The sequence below is a fragment of the Mustela nigripes genome, chromosome 4, assembly GCF_022355385.1.
Source record: "Mustela nigripes isolate SB6536 chromosome 4, MUSNIG.SB6536, whole genome shotgun sequence".
Lineage (NCBI taxonomy): Eukaryota > Metazoa > Chordata > Mammalia > Carnivora > Mustelidae > Mustela > Mustela nigripes.
Window position 1 is genome coordinate 175920745 of NC_081560.1, and position 12212 is coordinate 175932956.

Genomic DNA, 12212 nt, shown 5'->3' on the forward strand with positions numbered 1-12212 from the left:
TGTTTGGCTTTTCTTTGGTGTTCTTTTTGTCTTCAGAGTTAGCATTCATGTGGCACTTTTGGAAATTCGAACTGAAATGTACCAACAATGAGAATTTCATTTGTGTGGCTAAATATGATTATTCTTGTAAATCTCTTATGCTTAAGCTGATTGGACAACACAAATAAACATTGCATGATAGAATCTCTTCCCTTGTTCAGGGCTTTGTATTCAAAAAATTACTCCATGACCCGCTCCAGACTCCAAATATATCATGCAATTGAATTACGCTGACAAGTCATCAGAGGTGAGCCAAAATCTGTTAAGGATGCAGGTTCTGGTAATTGAAGATTAGCTCAGGAGGCAGGAAAGTCAAGAACTCCCTTTTCCTTTTCTCAAAAACTTAAGCACGTCTCTCTCTTTATGCTTCAGTTTCTCCATATTAAAATGGGGAGGGAAAAAAATCCCATCATTTCTCCACCAGTGTAAAAAGTAACTTCTATTTCAAAGAGGCCTGTTAAGAAGGTCATTGCCCCCTCGGCATTTAATTAGGGGATAATGTGATGGAGACAGAAATCTGTTATGAGATAAAGGTCTTTAACAGGTTTTATTCAAGGAGCTGCAAAGCTGACACACTGTGGAAAATAAATGTCACGTCCAAGGGTTGATATTTATTTTCAAAGCAAGAAGACTGGCCATACTGGTTGTCAAAACCCAAGTAGCAGCAATACTGTCTTACTGGCGTCTTCAGCCTCAGCCCTTGCAAGGCAAGAGACCTGCCATGCCTCTCTATGTTGAGTGGGTCTGGGTGGGCTTTTATATAGTACATAAGTAATGAGTAAGTTAACTAGAAGAACTATACAAACTATACACTATACAATAGTGTATATAAACGATACAGTATACAACAAAGCTATACACTAGCTTCCACAAGAAGTAGAAGAACATGTGAAAGAAGATCCTCGTTTGGGGTCTCAAAGTAACGAGTGAAAAAGAAATGTAAATGATTTGGTCAATCACCTGGACGGAGGCAGAACCGACAACTAGCTTCTTCCACCGGTTCCCTTTGTCAGTTCCGCTCCGTTGGATGACGCAGATGCTATGTTCCACGGATGAACAGAAAACACAGTGTCTTCTTCTATCTGGGACAATCTACTGCACATAAGCTTTTGCAGTGCTTTCTCTATTCCACGGGGATTTATGAAGTATCAGCTACATGGCCGGCATAAATGGGAGCTAAAATGTTTATTTGACAGAGATCACAAGTAGGCAGAGAGGCAGGCAGAGAGAGAGGAGGAGGCAGGCTCCCTGCTGAGCAGAGAGCCGATGTGGGCCTCAATCCCAGGACCTTGGGATCATGATCTGAGCCTAAGGCAGGGGCTTAACCCACTGAGCCACCCAGGTATCCCAGCAGCTAAAGTGTTTAAAAGGCATCATTCCTACCCTTCAGAAACGTAAAACAAGGACATACAGGGATTCTTGTTGTTACAAACTCCTCAGCTGGTGACGACATAATTGTTTTATCTGGAAGATGGTAAAACTCTGCTAGAATAAAGCCTAGACTTTTCCATCATTAGCACTGCTTGCTGTCACCACAAGCGCTGGACTTGGGTCCACTGAAGGATGACTCCTGGCTAAATAAATGCTATTCATGTGTAGCCATGAGATTCCTACCGCCACAGCACCTAAATGTAAGCTATCAGCTGGCCAGAGATCCATTTTTATTCATTATATAGCTGAATAAGAACAAAATTTTTGAGACTTAGCTCTAGTTTTATATTACATTGCCTTCCTTCCCCCCCCCCCCGCCCCAGGTTACTAGTCATGGTCCTAAGTAGTTGACCTGAGGGGGAAAAAATCCTTTACAGCTAATATTTCACAGCTGAAATACTTTAAAGGAATTTATTTCAGAGACTCAAATAAACAAATACTTAAAAATAAAAAAGAATAGTGCTCATACTAAGGAAGGACACAAAAAAAGGGGGAAACTTTTTTTTAAAAGATGATATGCCAAAGGTAAAAAGCATTTAAAAATAGTCGACTGTTATCCAGCCTCTGAGTCATATTAATATCGGGTGTGAGAGAAGAGTTCAGCTGATAAAAGAGAAGCTGATTTAAGTGAATGGACTTTTCATACGAGCAAATTCTGACCCCTTTCGTGCTTTGAAAGGTCATGAGGATTGGGCAAGACTGAACTTGTTGCAAATATACGGAGCTGGGTGTAACTTCAAGAACCCTTCATGTTCATTCACTCATTTAATCCGTGCACAATCGTGCGAGGGGACGAAAGGTCTGTCTGTTTTAAAGACGAAGCCGTTGTGGAAGGTCAAACTGAAAAGTGACAAAGCCAGGACACAAACCTGGATCTTCTGCCTCCCAGGTCTGAATGCTTTCCAATACATCCAGATTTTGAAAAATATTGTTACTGGCTCTAGCATTGTTCAATGTAGTCATGAGACACACCAGGAAGAGGAGGAGATGGCAAAAAGGGAGGAAGTGGGAGAGAGGAAAGCTTCTGAATTTTCCAAATAGTCCAGGCTTTGCCATGATTACACACTGTCCTCATTCTTATCACAGTGGATGGAGTTGCTTGTCCCTGTGTAAATTGTGGCTGCAAAACCGGTATGTGACCTTAAGTGCCAGCCACGGGTGCAGGCTGTGCTCTGGTTAATTACCCTGAGTGACAGTTTCAGCAGTAGCATTGCCTTATGGGAAGAGCTGTGTGTCTTTCTTCTGAAGCAGCCACTTGAGCTCTGATTAACAAACCCTACCACTCATGATCAGCCTCAAGGCAAATTTTGCTAACTACTGATTTGATACACTTCTTGGGGCTTTACTTGGAAATCCCCCCAATTCCTTTGGCCCACATTCCAGCAGTTGTCTGGTTAGGTTATACATTATTATTTTTATCTCATTTACTAGCAAAATCAACTCAAGAGTGGAAATGTGTTGGCCAGGCTCACGGCTTGCAACCATAGGTGGCCATAATTACTATTAATCACTGCTCTAGAGAATGTGAATTCAATCTAGAACTTGAAACAAGATTCAAGTCATCAGCTAGCTATTCTCCCAGAGCAAAATGCCTGGATATGTAGAATCACAAATGAAGGCTAAGAGAAAAGGTAATTCACCTTAAATATTTATGAAAATTAGGTCGTGCTTTTTATTGATGTGGACTTGTGTGATCCGTTTGGAAAACTTATTACCTATGTCCGACTTTATTCATTACTGAGTAGGTATGATATAAATTTATCTCATGAGCCTACCCTGTATTTACAAAGTATTTTGAAGTACTCACATGAAAAAATGGACTGGACTACAGGAATATGAAATATTACTATACATTCTAAGCATGAGGGAAGATTGTAACTCCCAAAAACAATTGTTTCTCATACTGGTAAATAATGAGATTTTAACAAATTAAACAGGAAATATATATGACTCAAAGCTTTATGTTAAGTAAATATTAATAAAGGTAAGCTAAAGTTAAGTAAATATTAATAAACAGGAGAGATACAAAAATGTACAGGATCCTGGGTCTCAGAGAGCTTACAATCCGACAACAAAAAAGAAAAACATATAAAAATTAAGTAACAAGGGGCACCTGGGTGGCTCAGTGGGTTAAAGCCTCTGCTTTAATCTCAGGTCATGATCCCAGGGTCCTGGGATCAAGCCACACATTGGGCTCTCTGCTCGGTGGGGAGCCTGCTTCTCCCTCTCTCTCTCTCTCTGCCTGCCTCTCTGCCTACTTGTGATCTCTGTCAAATAAATAAATAAAATCTTTTTTAAAAATTAAGTAACAATATAAGAGGTGTCAAAGGCAAATATTGTTAATTACCTTGTGAAATGCAATTAGCAAAGTAACTACTGTAGGCAGAGGATGGAGAGATCATTTCCAGAAACAGTGGGCAGGGATAATTGTAAAATAAAAAACTTATCAACCAAATCTTGAAGGCTGAATCCACTGAAACAGAAATGGAAGAAGGGATTCTTAGTGGAAAGAACCCAATGGGAAAGAGAACAGACCAAAAAAAAAAAAAAAAAAAAAAAAAGAAGAGTATCGATCCAAAAAAGGAAAAAGAACGCAGAACTGCAAGTTAGGGTGACAAGAACAGTTCTACAACAAGACAGTGCTGGGAAGGCCATGTGGAACTGGACCTTGAATGCCAGGTTGGGGAGGGAAGGTTTCTGAACACAAAAGCATCTTACTTCAAAGCAGCGTTTTAGAAATATTAATTTGACGATGGGGTGCCAGGTTAAATGGAGCTGGGAGATTTGGAGGCTGGGAGATCAAAGAGAAACCATGGCAAGTGCCAACACGGAAGTATGGTGGTGAGATGGAAAAGGGAGGTGGGGGTGGGAACTGTGGAGGAAGAAGCCCCTCCCTCTCCGGGAGCTTATTAGCATTTGTTGTTGGAGCTTTCTGTTGTTTCATAAAGTACATCAAATCTGTGGGTTCCAAAGAACTGATTCATTTTGACAGTTTCTAGGAAGGAATTGGGGAAATGGCGGACTTACTAATTTTGAACCCGCAACACATAACATCTGTATGAGTGGATATGGTGACCCTTTTCTTAATCTATATCCTCATCTAAAGACCAAAAAGCATATCTCAAAAGTGTCCCCCCCAAAAGTGTCATGACATGTAGGATTTAAAGGAGATCTGAAAACATTTTATTTTAAAAGAAAGCTAACTCAAGTTGAACATGGGCTGTTCCAGACTTTTCCATAAATACATGTGAAAGAAAGCTCCAAGAATGCCAGCGCCCCCTTTATACCTGCAGCCCTGTGTTGGAACTCCTGATAAAATAACCTTCTGGTTTGACAATGAGATATCACCTCACACCAGTCAGAATGGCTAAAATCAACAAGTCAGGAAATGACAGATGCTGGCGAGGATGCGGAGAAAGGGGAACCCTCCTACACTGGTGGTGGGAATGCAAGCTGGTGCAACCACTCTGGAAAACAGCATGGAGGTTCCTCAAAATGTTGAAAATAGAACTGCCCTATGACCCAGCAATTGCACTACTGGGTATTTACCCTAAAGATACAAACGTAGTGATCCGAAGGGGCACGTGCATCCGAATGTTTATAGCAGCAATGTCCACAATAGCCAAACTATGGAAAGAACCTAGATGTCCATCAACAAATGAATGGATAAAGAAGATGTGGTATATACACGCAATGGAATACTATGCAGCCATCAAAAGAAATGAAATCTTGCCATTTGCGACAACGTGGATGGAACTAGAGAGTATCATGCTTAGCGAAATAAGTCAAGAGGAGAAAGACAGCTATCATATGATCTCCCTGATATGAGGAAGTGGTGATGCAACATGGGGGGTTAAGGGGGTAGGAGAAGAACAAATGAAACAAGATGGGATTGGGAGGGAGACAAACCATAAGTGACTCTTAATCTCACAAAACAAACTGAGGATTGTTTGGGGGAGAGGGTTTGGGAGAAGGGGGGTGGGGTTATAGACATTGGGGAGGGTATGTGCTATGGTGAGTGCTGTGAAGTATGTAAACCTGGCAATTCACAGACCTGTACCCCTGGGGATAAAAATATATTATATGTTTATAAAAAATTTAAAATTTAAAATTAAAAAAAATAAACTTCTGGTTTGGAATATTTGTGATTTAAGGTATTTATTATCCAGAAATTTGGGGGAGTTTGAGGTACCTCTGATTGAGTAGGGGGAAAGAGTTTCAAGAGAGTTTTGTGACAATTCTAATCCCATGCCCTCGTGCACGGTACGTTTATACACATACCTATGTACACAAATACATGTATCTATACATAATGTCCACAGATACACAGACATGTATACTGGTGGTAATGTTATTGGCATCCCGGCCTCTGCACCGAACCTCTGCAACCACATTCTGGCTTTATCGCTCACAGAAATGCAATCCCTTGGCCCATGATGGGCACTCAGGCTTGGCACACACTCTTCCAGTAACACCTCTTGACAGAAAGATGGCGAAGGACAGAAAGCCTCCTCCCCGCATTCCCTACACCTCACTCCAGGGCCCAGCACTCGGAACCCCTTTTCTGGGCCGTGTCAAATTCAACTCTTTCCAGGCCCTTGGCTATTTTGAGTCTGCCTCTTGAGGGTGGCAACAGAAGGAAGCCTGAAGGGGAGACAAGTTTGCAGTGACAGGTAATGAAGCCTCTTGGGAGCTTACCATAAACTCGGGGTGCAGTCCCTGTTCCTCCCCCTCTTCCCAGCCGCCCCCCTCCTCTCCTTGCTCCCCCTTCTCAGCCTCCTCCAAGTTGGCAGAACTAGGCTGACAAGTCTTGGCGCAGGGGTGAATAAACAAATCACCCACACCCACTCCCACCGGCCTTGTAACACTGATTGATCATCCAGTTTGGGCCTGAAGCAAATTTTATGTTTGGATTTCAGTAAGGGAAGGTGGCTAACACTGCTTAGTTTTATAAACTGAATAAGCCTTGCTTTTAGCTCTTGACTTGGGTAGCTGTGACAATCAGTCTCTCTCCGAAGGTAAGAATATGGGTTTGGTCCAGATGTCGATGCTCCCCCCAGACCCTATTCTTTTTATTCCGATGCGAGAAAGGCATGTGAGCGGTGTATAACGTTTTCGTGCACCCTTACATGGATAATTAGAAGCTGTTTACTTCTCCAGGATTCCATTAAATGCTTTTCATTTTCAAGGCTGAGCTGAGGACGTCACCATGGCCCGATTAGAGAGGGGGCTTGCAGTCCCGCTGCTGCCAAGGAGGCTGTTCCCTACATAGAATCCGCCCACAGCCGGGCTAACAACTCGCCAATTTCACACGGATTCGTTCGCCAACTCAAAAACCCTTGATGGAACTCAAATGCTATAGGATATTCACCCCCTTGAGCATTTACATATTTTCTCCTCTCATCCCTCCAAAACTAACCCTAGAGTTTTCCGAATCTGGGAACTTGGGCAAAAGGAGAAAGCAACCGAGCAGCCCCAGGACTCTGAAATGTCAGCTCATTACGTCAATCAAAACTAACAGTACCTTCTTGTTTGTATTGACCCAGCTCAAAATATAAAATCATGTGAGTAATAAAACACAGAATACAGGTGCTGTAACTGAATGTGAAAAGTCTGGGACGTAATTAAATGTGTTCTTTGTTCTTGGCGGTGTCATTTGCTCTACGTTAACATTTGTGTTTCCTTAAGCCTCTCTTTAGACTATCCACACGCGCTGTTGCATCATACTCACATATTCATTAGCCGGGGCTGAGGAGTGTGTGATTTTCCACCTGGTCCTCAGCGTTAGCTGTCAGATGCACAAACCTTCGCTTCCTTTCTGCGTCTACTGCACCGGAACAACAGAAGCTCCTTGCGAGAGCGCCCAGAGAGCGTTCTGTGACAGCTGAGGGGCTCTTGCTCCGGCAAGGCGCAGGGCGCTCTGCTGGAAAGTTTCCTCTAAGCACTAACACCCGCCTCCGATCCCCCGAGCTGGCAGGGCGCAGGCTGGCTGGGTCCCCTCTTGACGGGGGAAGGGTTTTACACACACTCTGCAGGGCTGTGAGATTCGAGAAACAACCTCGCCGCCAAACTCCTCCAGCCCCGGCGGACAGACTGTCCAAGCCGCTCCGGGCGCGGGGAGAACGCCGAGGTCCCCTCCCCGCTAAGGGGAGCGCGCGCTCTGCTCCGCAGGGAACCTGGCACAGGAGGTAGAGGGGACTGAGGAGTGGGGGGGCCCGGGAGGGAGCCCAGCGCGGGAGGCAAAAGGGGCGCGGGAGGGAGCGGACTGCGGGAGAGAGCGGGGGCTCTGCGGGAACGCGGTGGCAGCCGGGCGCAGTAGTGGGGTAGGGGACACAGGGCCCTGGAACCCGAGGGCGCTGCAAGGGGCGCGCCTGCAAGAACCAGCGGAGGCGGGGGCGGCGCTCGTGCGGCGATCTGCCCCGGACTCCCCCAAGCAGCTGAACTGCCGGTGGGAGGGGGGCGGGGGTGTGGGGAGCTGGGATTGGGAGGGGGTGTAGGGGGAACTAGATAGGGGCGTGCCTTTGCCCGGATTGGCTGCAGGAGCCTGACGCGAGGTCCCGGGGGTTGGCTAGGGGGAGTGGGAGCGGGGTGGGGTGGGTGCTGGGTGCCGGGGCCGCGGGCTCAGCGCGCTCAGAACCATGCTGAGGTCCCGGCGGCTGTTCCAGCAGCGGCAGCGGCTCCAGCAGCAGCGGCGGCGGCGGCGGCGGCGACAGCGCACGGCTCGGGCGGGGAAGGCGCCCGGCGCCCATGCCTCCGGCCCCGCGCAGCGGCTGCCCTGACCTGGCCGCGACCTCCCTCCGCGCGCCCCGCCGCCCCGGGCCCCTGGGGTGTTCCCCCACCACGGCCCAACCCCGCCACACCCCCCGCCCCCGGCCTCCGCAGCTCGGCATGGGCGCGGGGGCGCTCGCCCTGGGCGCCTCCGAGCCCTGCAACCTGTCGTCGGCCGCGCCGTTCCCCGACGGCGCGGCCACGGCGGCGCGGCTGCTGGTGCCCGCGTCGCCGTCCGCGTCTCCGCTGACCCCGACCAGCGAGGGCCCCGCGCCGCTGTCGCAGCAGTGGACGGCGGGCATAGGCCTGCTGATGGCGCTCATCGTGCTGCTCATCGTGGCGGGCAACGTGCTGGTGATCGTGGCCATCGCCAAGACGCCGCGACTGCAGACGCTCACCAACCTCTTCATCATGTCCCTGGCCAGCGCCGACCTCGTCATGGGGCTGCTGGTGGTGCCGTTCGGGGCCACCATCGTCATGCGGGGCCGCTGGGAGTACGGCTCCTTCTTCTGCGAGCTCTGGACCTCGGTGGACGTGCTGTGCGTGACGGCCAGCATCGAGACCCTGTGTGTCATCGCCCTGGACCGCTACCTCGCCATCACGTCGCCCTTCCGCTACCAGAGCCTGCTGACCCGCGCGCGGGCGCGGGCCCTCGTGTGCACCGTGTGGGCCATCTCGGCCCTGGTGTCCTTCCTGCCCATTCTCATGCACTGGTGGCGGGCCGAGGGCGACGAGGCGCGCCGCTGCTACAACGACCCCAAGTGCTGCGATTTCGTCACCAACCGGGCCTACGCCATCGCCTCGTCCGTCGTCTCCTTCTACGTGCCCCTGTGCATCATGGCCTTCGTGTACCTGCGGGTGTTCCGCGAGGCCCAGAAGCAGGTGAAGAAGATCGACAGCTGCGAGCGCCGCTTCCTCAGCGGCCCGCCGCGGCCGCCCTCGCCCGCGCCCGCGCCGGGCTCCCCGCGCCCCGCCGCCGCCGCCACCACCCCGCTGGCCAACGGGCGCGTCAGCAAGCGGCGGCCGTCGCGCCTCGTGGCCCTGCGCGAGCAGAAGGCGCTCAAGACGCTGGGCATCATCATGGGCGTGTTCACGCTCTGCTGGCTGCCCTTCTTCCTGGCCAACGTGGTCAAGGCCTTCCACCGCGACCTGGTGCCCGACCGCCTCTTCGTCTTCTTCAACTGGCTGGGCTACGCCAACTCGGCCTTCAACCCCATCATCTACTGCCGCAGCCCCGACTTCCGCAAGGCCTTCCAGCGCCTGCTGTGCTGCGCGCGCCGCGCCGCCCGCGGGAGCCACGCGGCCGCCGGAGACCGGCCGCGCGCCTCGGGCTGCCTGCCGCGGGTCCGGCCGCCGCCGTCGCCCGGGGCCGCCTCGGACGACGACGACGACGACGACGTCGGGGCCGCGCCGCCCGCGCGCCTGCTGGAGCCCTGGGCCGGCTGCAACGGCGGGGCGGCGGCGGACAGCGACTCGAGCCTGGACGAGCCGGGCCGCCCCGCGGGCGCCTCGGAATCCAAGGTGTAGCGCCCGGCGCCCGCTGGCGGCCCCCCGCGCGCCCGGGGAGCAAGAACGCCCAGGCGCCCCTGATGGCTTCCCGGGGAGCGAGTGGGGGGGGGGGGTAGCGGGAAGCGATCTGTGTTTACTCAAGACCCAGAGCAGGTGAACTCGAAGCCCGCAAACCTCGTCTGATTCCTCCAAGGCAAACACAAAAGCCACGGACCGTTGCACAGAAAGGAAAGTTTGGGGAGGGCTGGGAGAGTGGCTTGCGGATTCGTTGGGTTCTTTTTTTCCTGTGTGTGCTTTGGCCTCCTTTGGTGTGTGCGTGTGATGCATCTTCAGTTTTTTGGGGTGTCCTTTTTTTTCCCCCTCCAGGTTTTTGACACTTGCTTTGAGTACTGGGTGGTGGAAGGGAGAAGCATAAAGGCTATCAACTTGGCCTCCATCCCGTTGCAGGGAACAGGAGCGGTCCACGGGAGAGAGAAGGGGGAATGACAGTTGCCAGGACATGTTCCCTTTGCTTTCCAGAGAAATTTCATTTGACTTCCTGAGTAATGATTTTTCCTGTCCTTAAAGCAAAGGGAAAGGCTGGATGCAAAAATCACGTTTCAAGAAATTTTAAGCTATTCTTGGAACAAGCCTCACCTTGCTTTCTTTTTGTAGGGCAAACCTGCTGTCCCCAACGCGCCTCGGTGGTCGGGCTGAGGGATTTCTACCTCACACTGTGCACATTGCACAGCAAGATAGAAAGACTTGTTTATATTAAACAGCTTATTTATGTATCAATATTAGTTGAGAGGACCAGGCGCTGAGCCTCTATGACATGTGACCCTGTCCATTGAAGACAGGACAGAAGAAGAAAAAAAAAAAAAAACCCAAGAGGAAACAGTTCAGATTACTGCACACATGGGTAAAAAAAAAAACAAAACACAAAACAAGGAGTGATTCCAAATACCGTTTTTGCACAGTGTTAGGAATTGTAAAGTCCACACAAGATATTACTTGCACAAAAAGAAATTAAATATTTTTTAACTGGGGCAGGGGCAGATCTTAAAAAACAAAAATAAAATTCGAACTCGACTTCTGTTGTCCGGTATGTTATTGAGCTAATGATTTATTGGAAAAATACATTTTTATACTCTTTTATCATGGTACTGTAACTGTATCCATATTACAAATATAATTATCTTAAGGATTTCTATTATTTTTTTATGTCCAAGTGCCCACGTGAATCTGCTGGTAAAGTTTAGCACTTGTGTGTAAATGGTATTTTCTCTGTGTGTTTTACCAAGTATTTATACTTTGGTGCGACTAACTACTGTGTGAGGGATTGGTCCATGTGCAATAAATACCAATGAAGCACAATCAAGGTTATGTACCGTGTGTCTGTGAGGGGTCAGTGATAATGGAAGAGACAGTTTGTTTTGTTCAAAATATAGGCTGGGTTTCCCATAGAGCTCTTTTAATAGCTTTTCATGACTCAGTAACATAGCAAAATGCCTCTAGACCAAATAAGGCGTGCACCTACTGAGAGCTGCAGACTTGCCCTAAATTTTCACAGCCGGATTCAAGGTATTCTAGACTACTTATAGATGTTTTCAAGATCCCATCTGCTGCACTTGACTTAAGAAGTAATATGTGGGATTGTGTATCTTTAAAAAAAAAAAAAAAAAAAGGCAATAGAGCCAGGTAAATCAATTGCAACTTTGCACAGAAAACGCAGGAGAAAATACTCCTTGAATAATGAGTTGCCTGCCTGGAAAAGAGGTAAGTGGCTTCCACAGCTTGTTTTTGTTTTCCAGTAGAAAATCACAGTCTACAGATGACGATCAGTCAGTGAACGTTTAGAATGGAAAGTGCTTGTATGCTTAACACAAAAAATGTATGAAAACAGCTTTTTAAGCCAACGTTTTTTTTTCCTCTTACATAATTATCTAGACCATTTTTCCAGAATCTGGGGGTGGGCAGGTCACAGGGAAAGGCAGATGCGAAAAAGTTTGACACACCCCCCCCCCCCAGCAAAACTGTGACATTCAAATGTATGGGCTACTTTTCGTAAAATTGATTTCTAAAGAAAGGATAGTGAAATCCCATCGTGGGATTCATTCTGCATTCTCCTGTAAAGTTTAAATCTTTATCTGTTTATTTTTAACCAAGCATTATATTTCATGATTGTACAGCAAAGAAACCAAAGTGAGGATTATAAAGTTTTGACTCCCTACTGAACTTTAGCATGAAGAAATGAATCTCGGCTAAGAAAAGTGAAGACTGAATATTCTTTTTTTTTTTTTTTCTTTTTGGCAATAGAATATTCTAAAGACCAGGAAACAGTCTTTTGAGAAAGGTTAATGATATAGATGTTTTAGACCAGCAGAAGGTTGTATGAACAAAAGTGGCTATGAAGTTTAACCCCCTTCTCCAGGAAAAAGAGAAGGAGAGGAAAGGAAAGAGAAAAAGGGAAAAAGGGAGAGGAA

General features: G+C 48.2%; 1 protein-coding gene across 1 annotated transcript; it reads left to right on the top strand.

Moving 5' to 3' along the window:
- Positions 1-8169: 8169 nt before the first annotated feature.
- On the top strand, positions 8170-11103 carry ADRB1 (adrenoceptor beta 1). The gene has a single exon (XM_059395928.1). It carries the CDS (start codon positions 8218-8220, stop codon positions 9763-9765), a length of 1548 nt encoding a protein of 515 aa, XP_059251911.1. The 5' UTR covers positions 8170-8217; the 3' UTR covers positions 9766-11103.
- The last annotated feature ends 1109 nt before the right edge of the window (positions 11104-12212 follow it).

What these genes read in the sequence shown, in the direction of transcription:
- ADRB1 (XM_059395928.1), top strand. Translation starts at nt 8,218, where the DNA reads ATGCCTCCGGCCCCGCGCAGCGGCTGCCCTGACCTGGCCGCGACCTCC.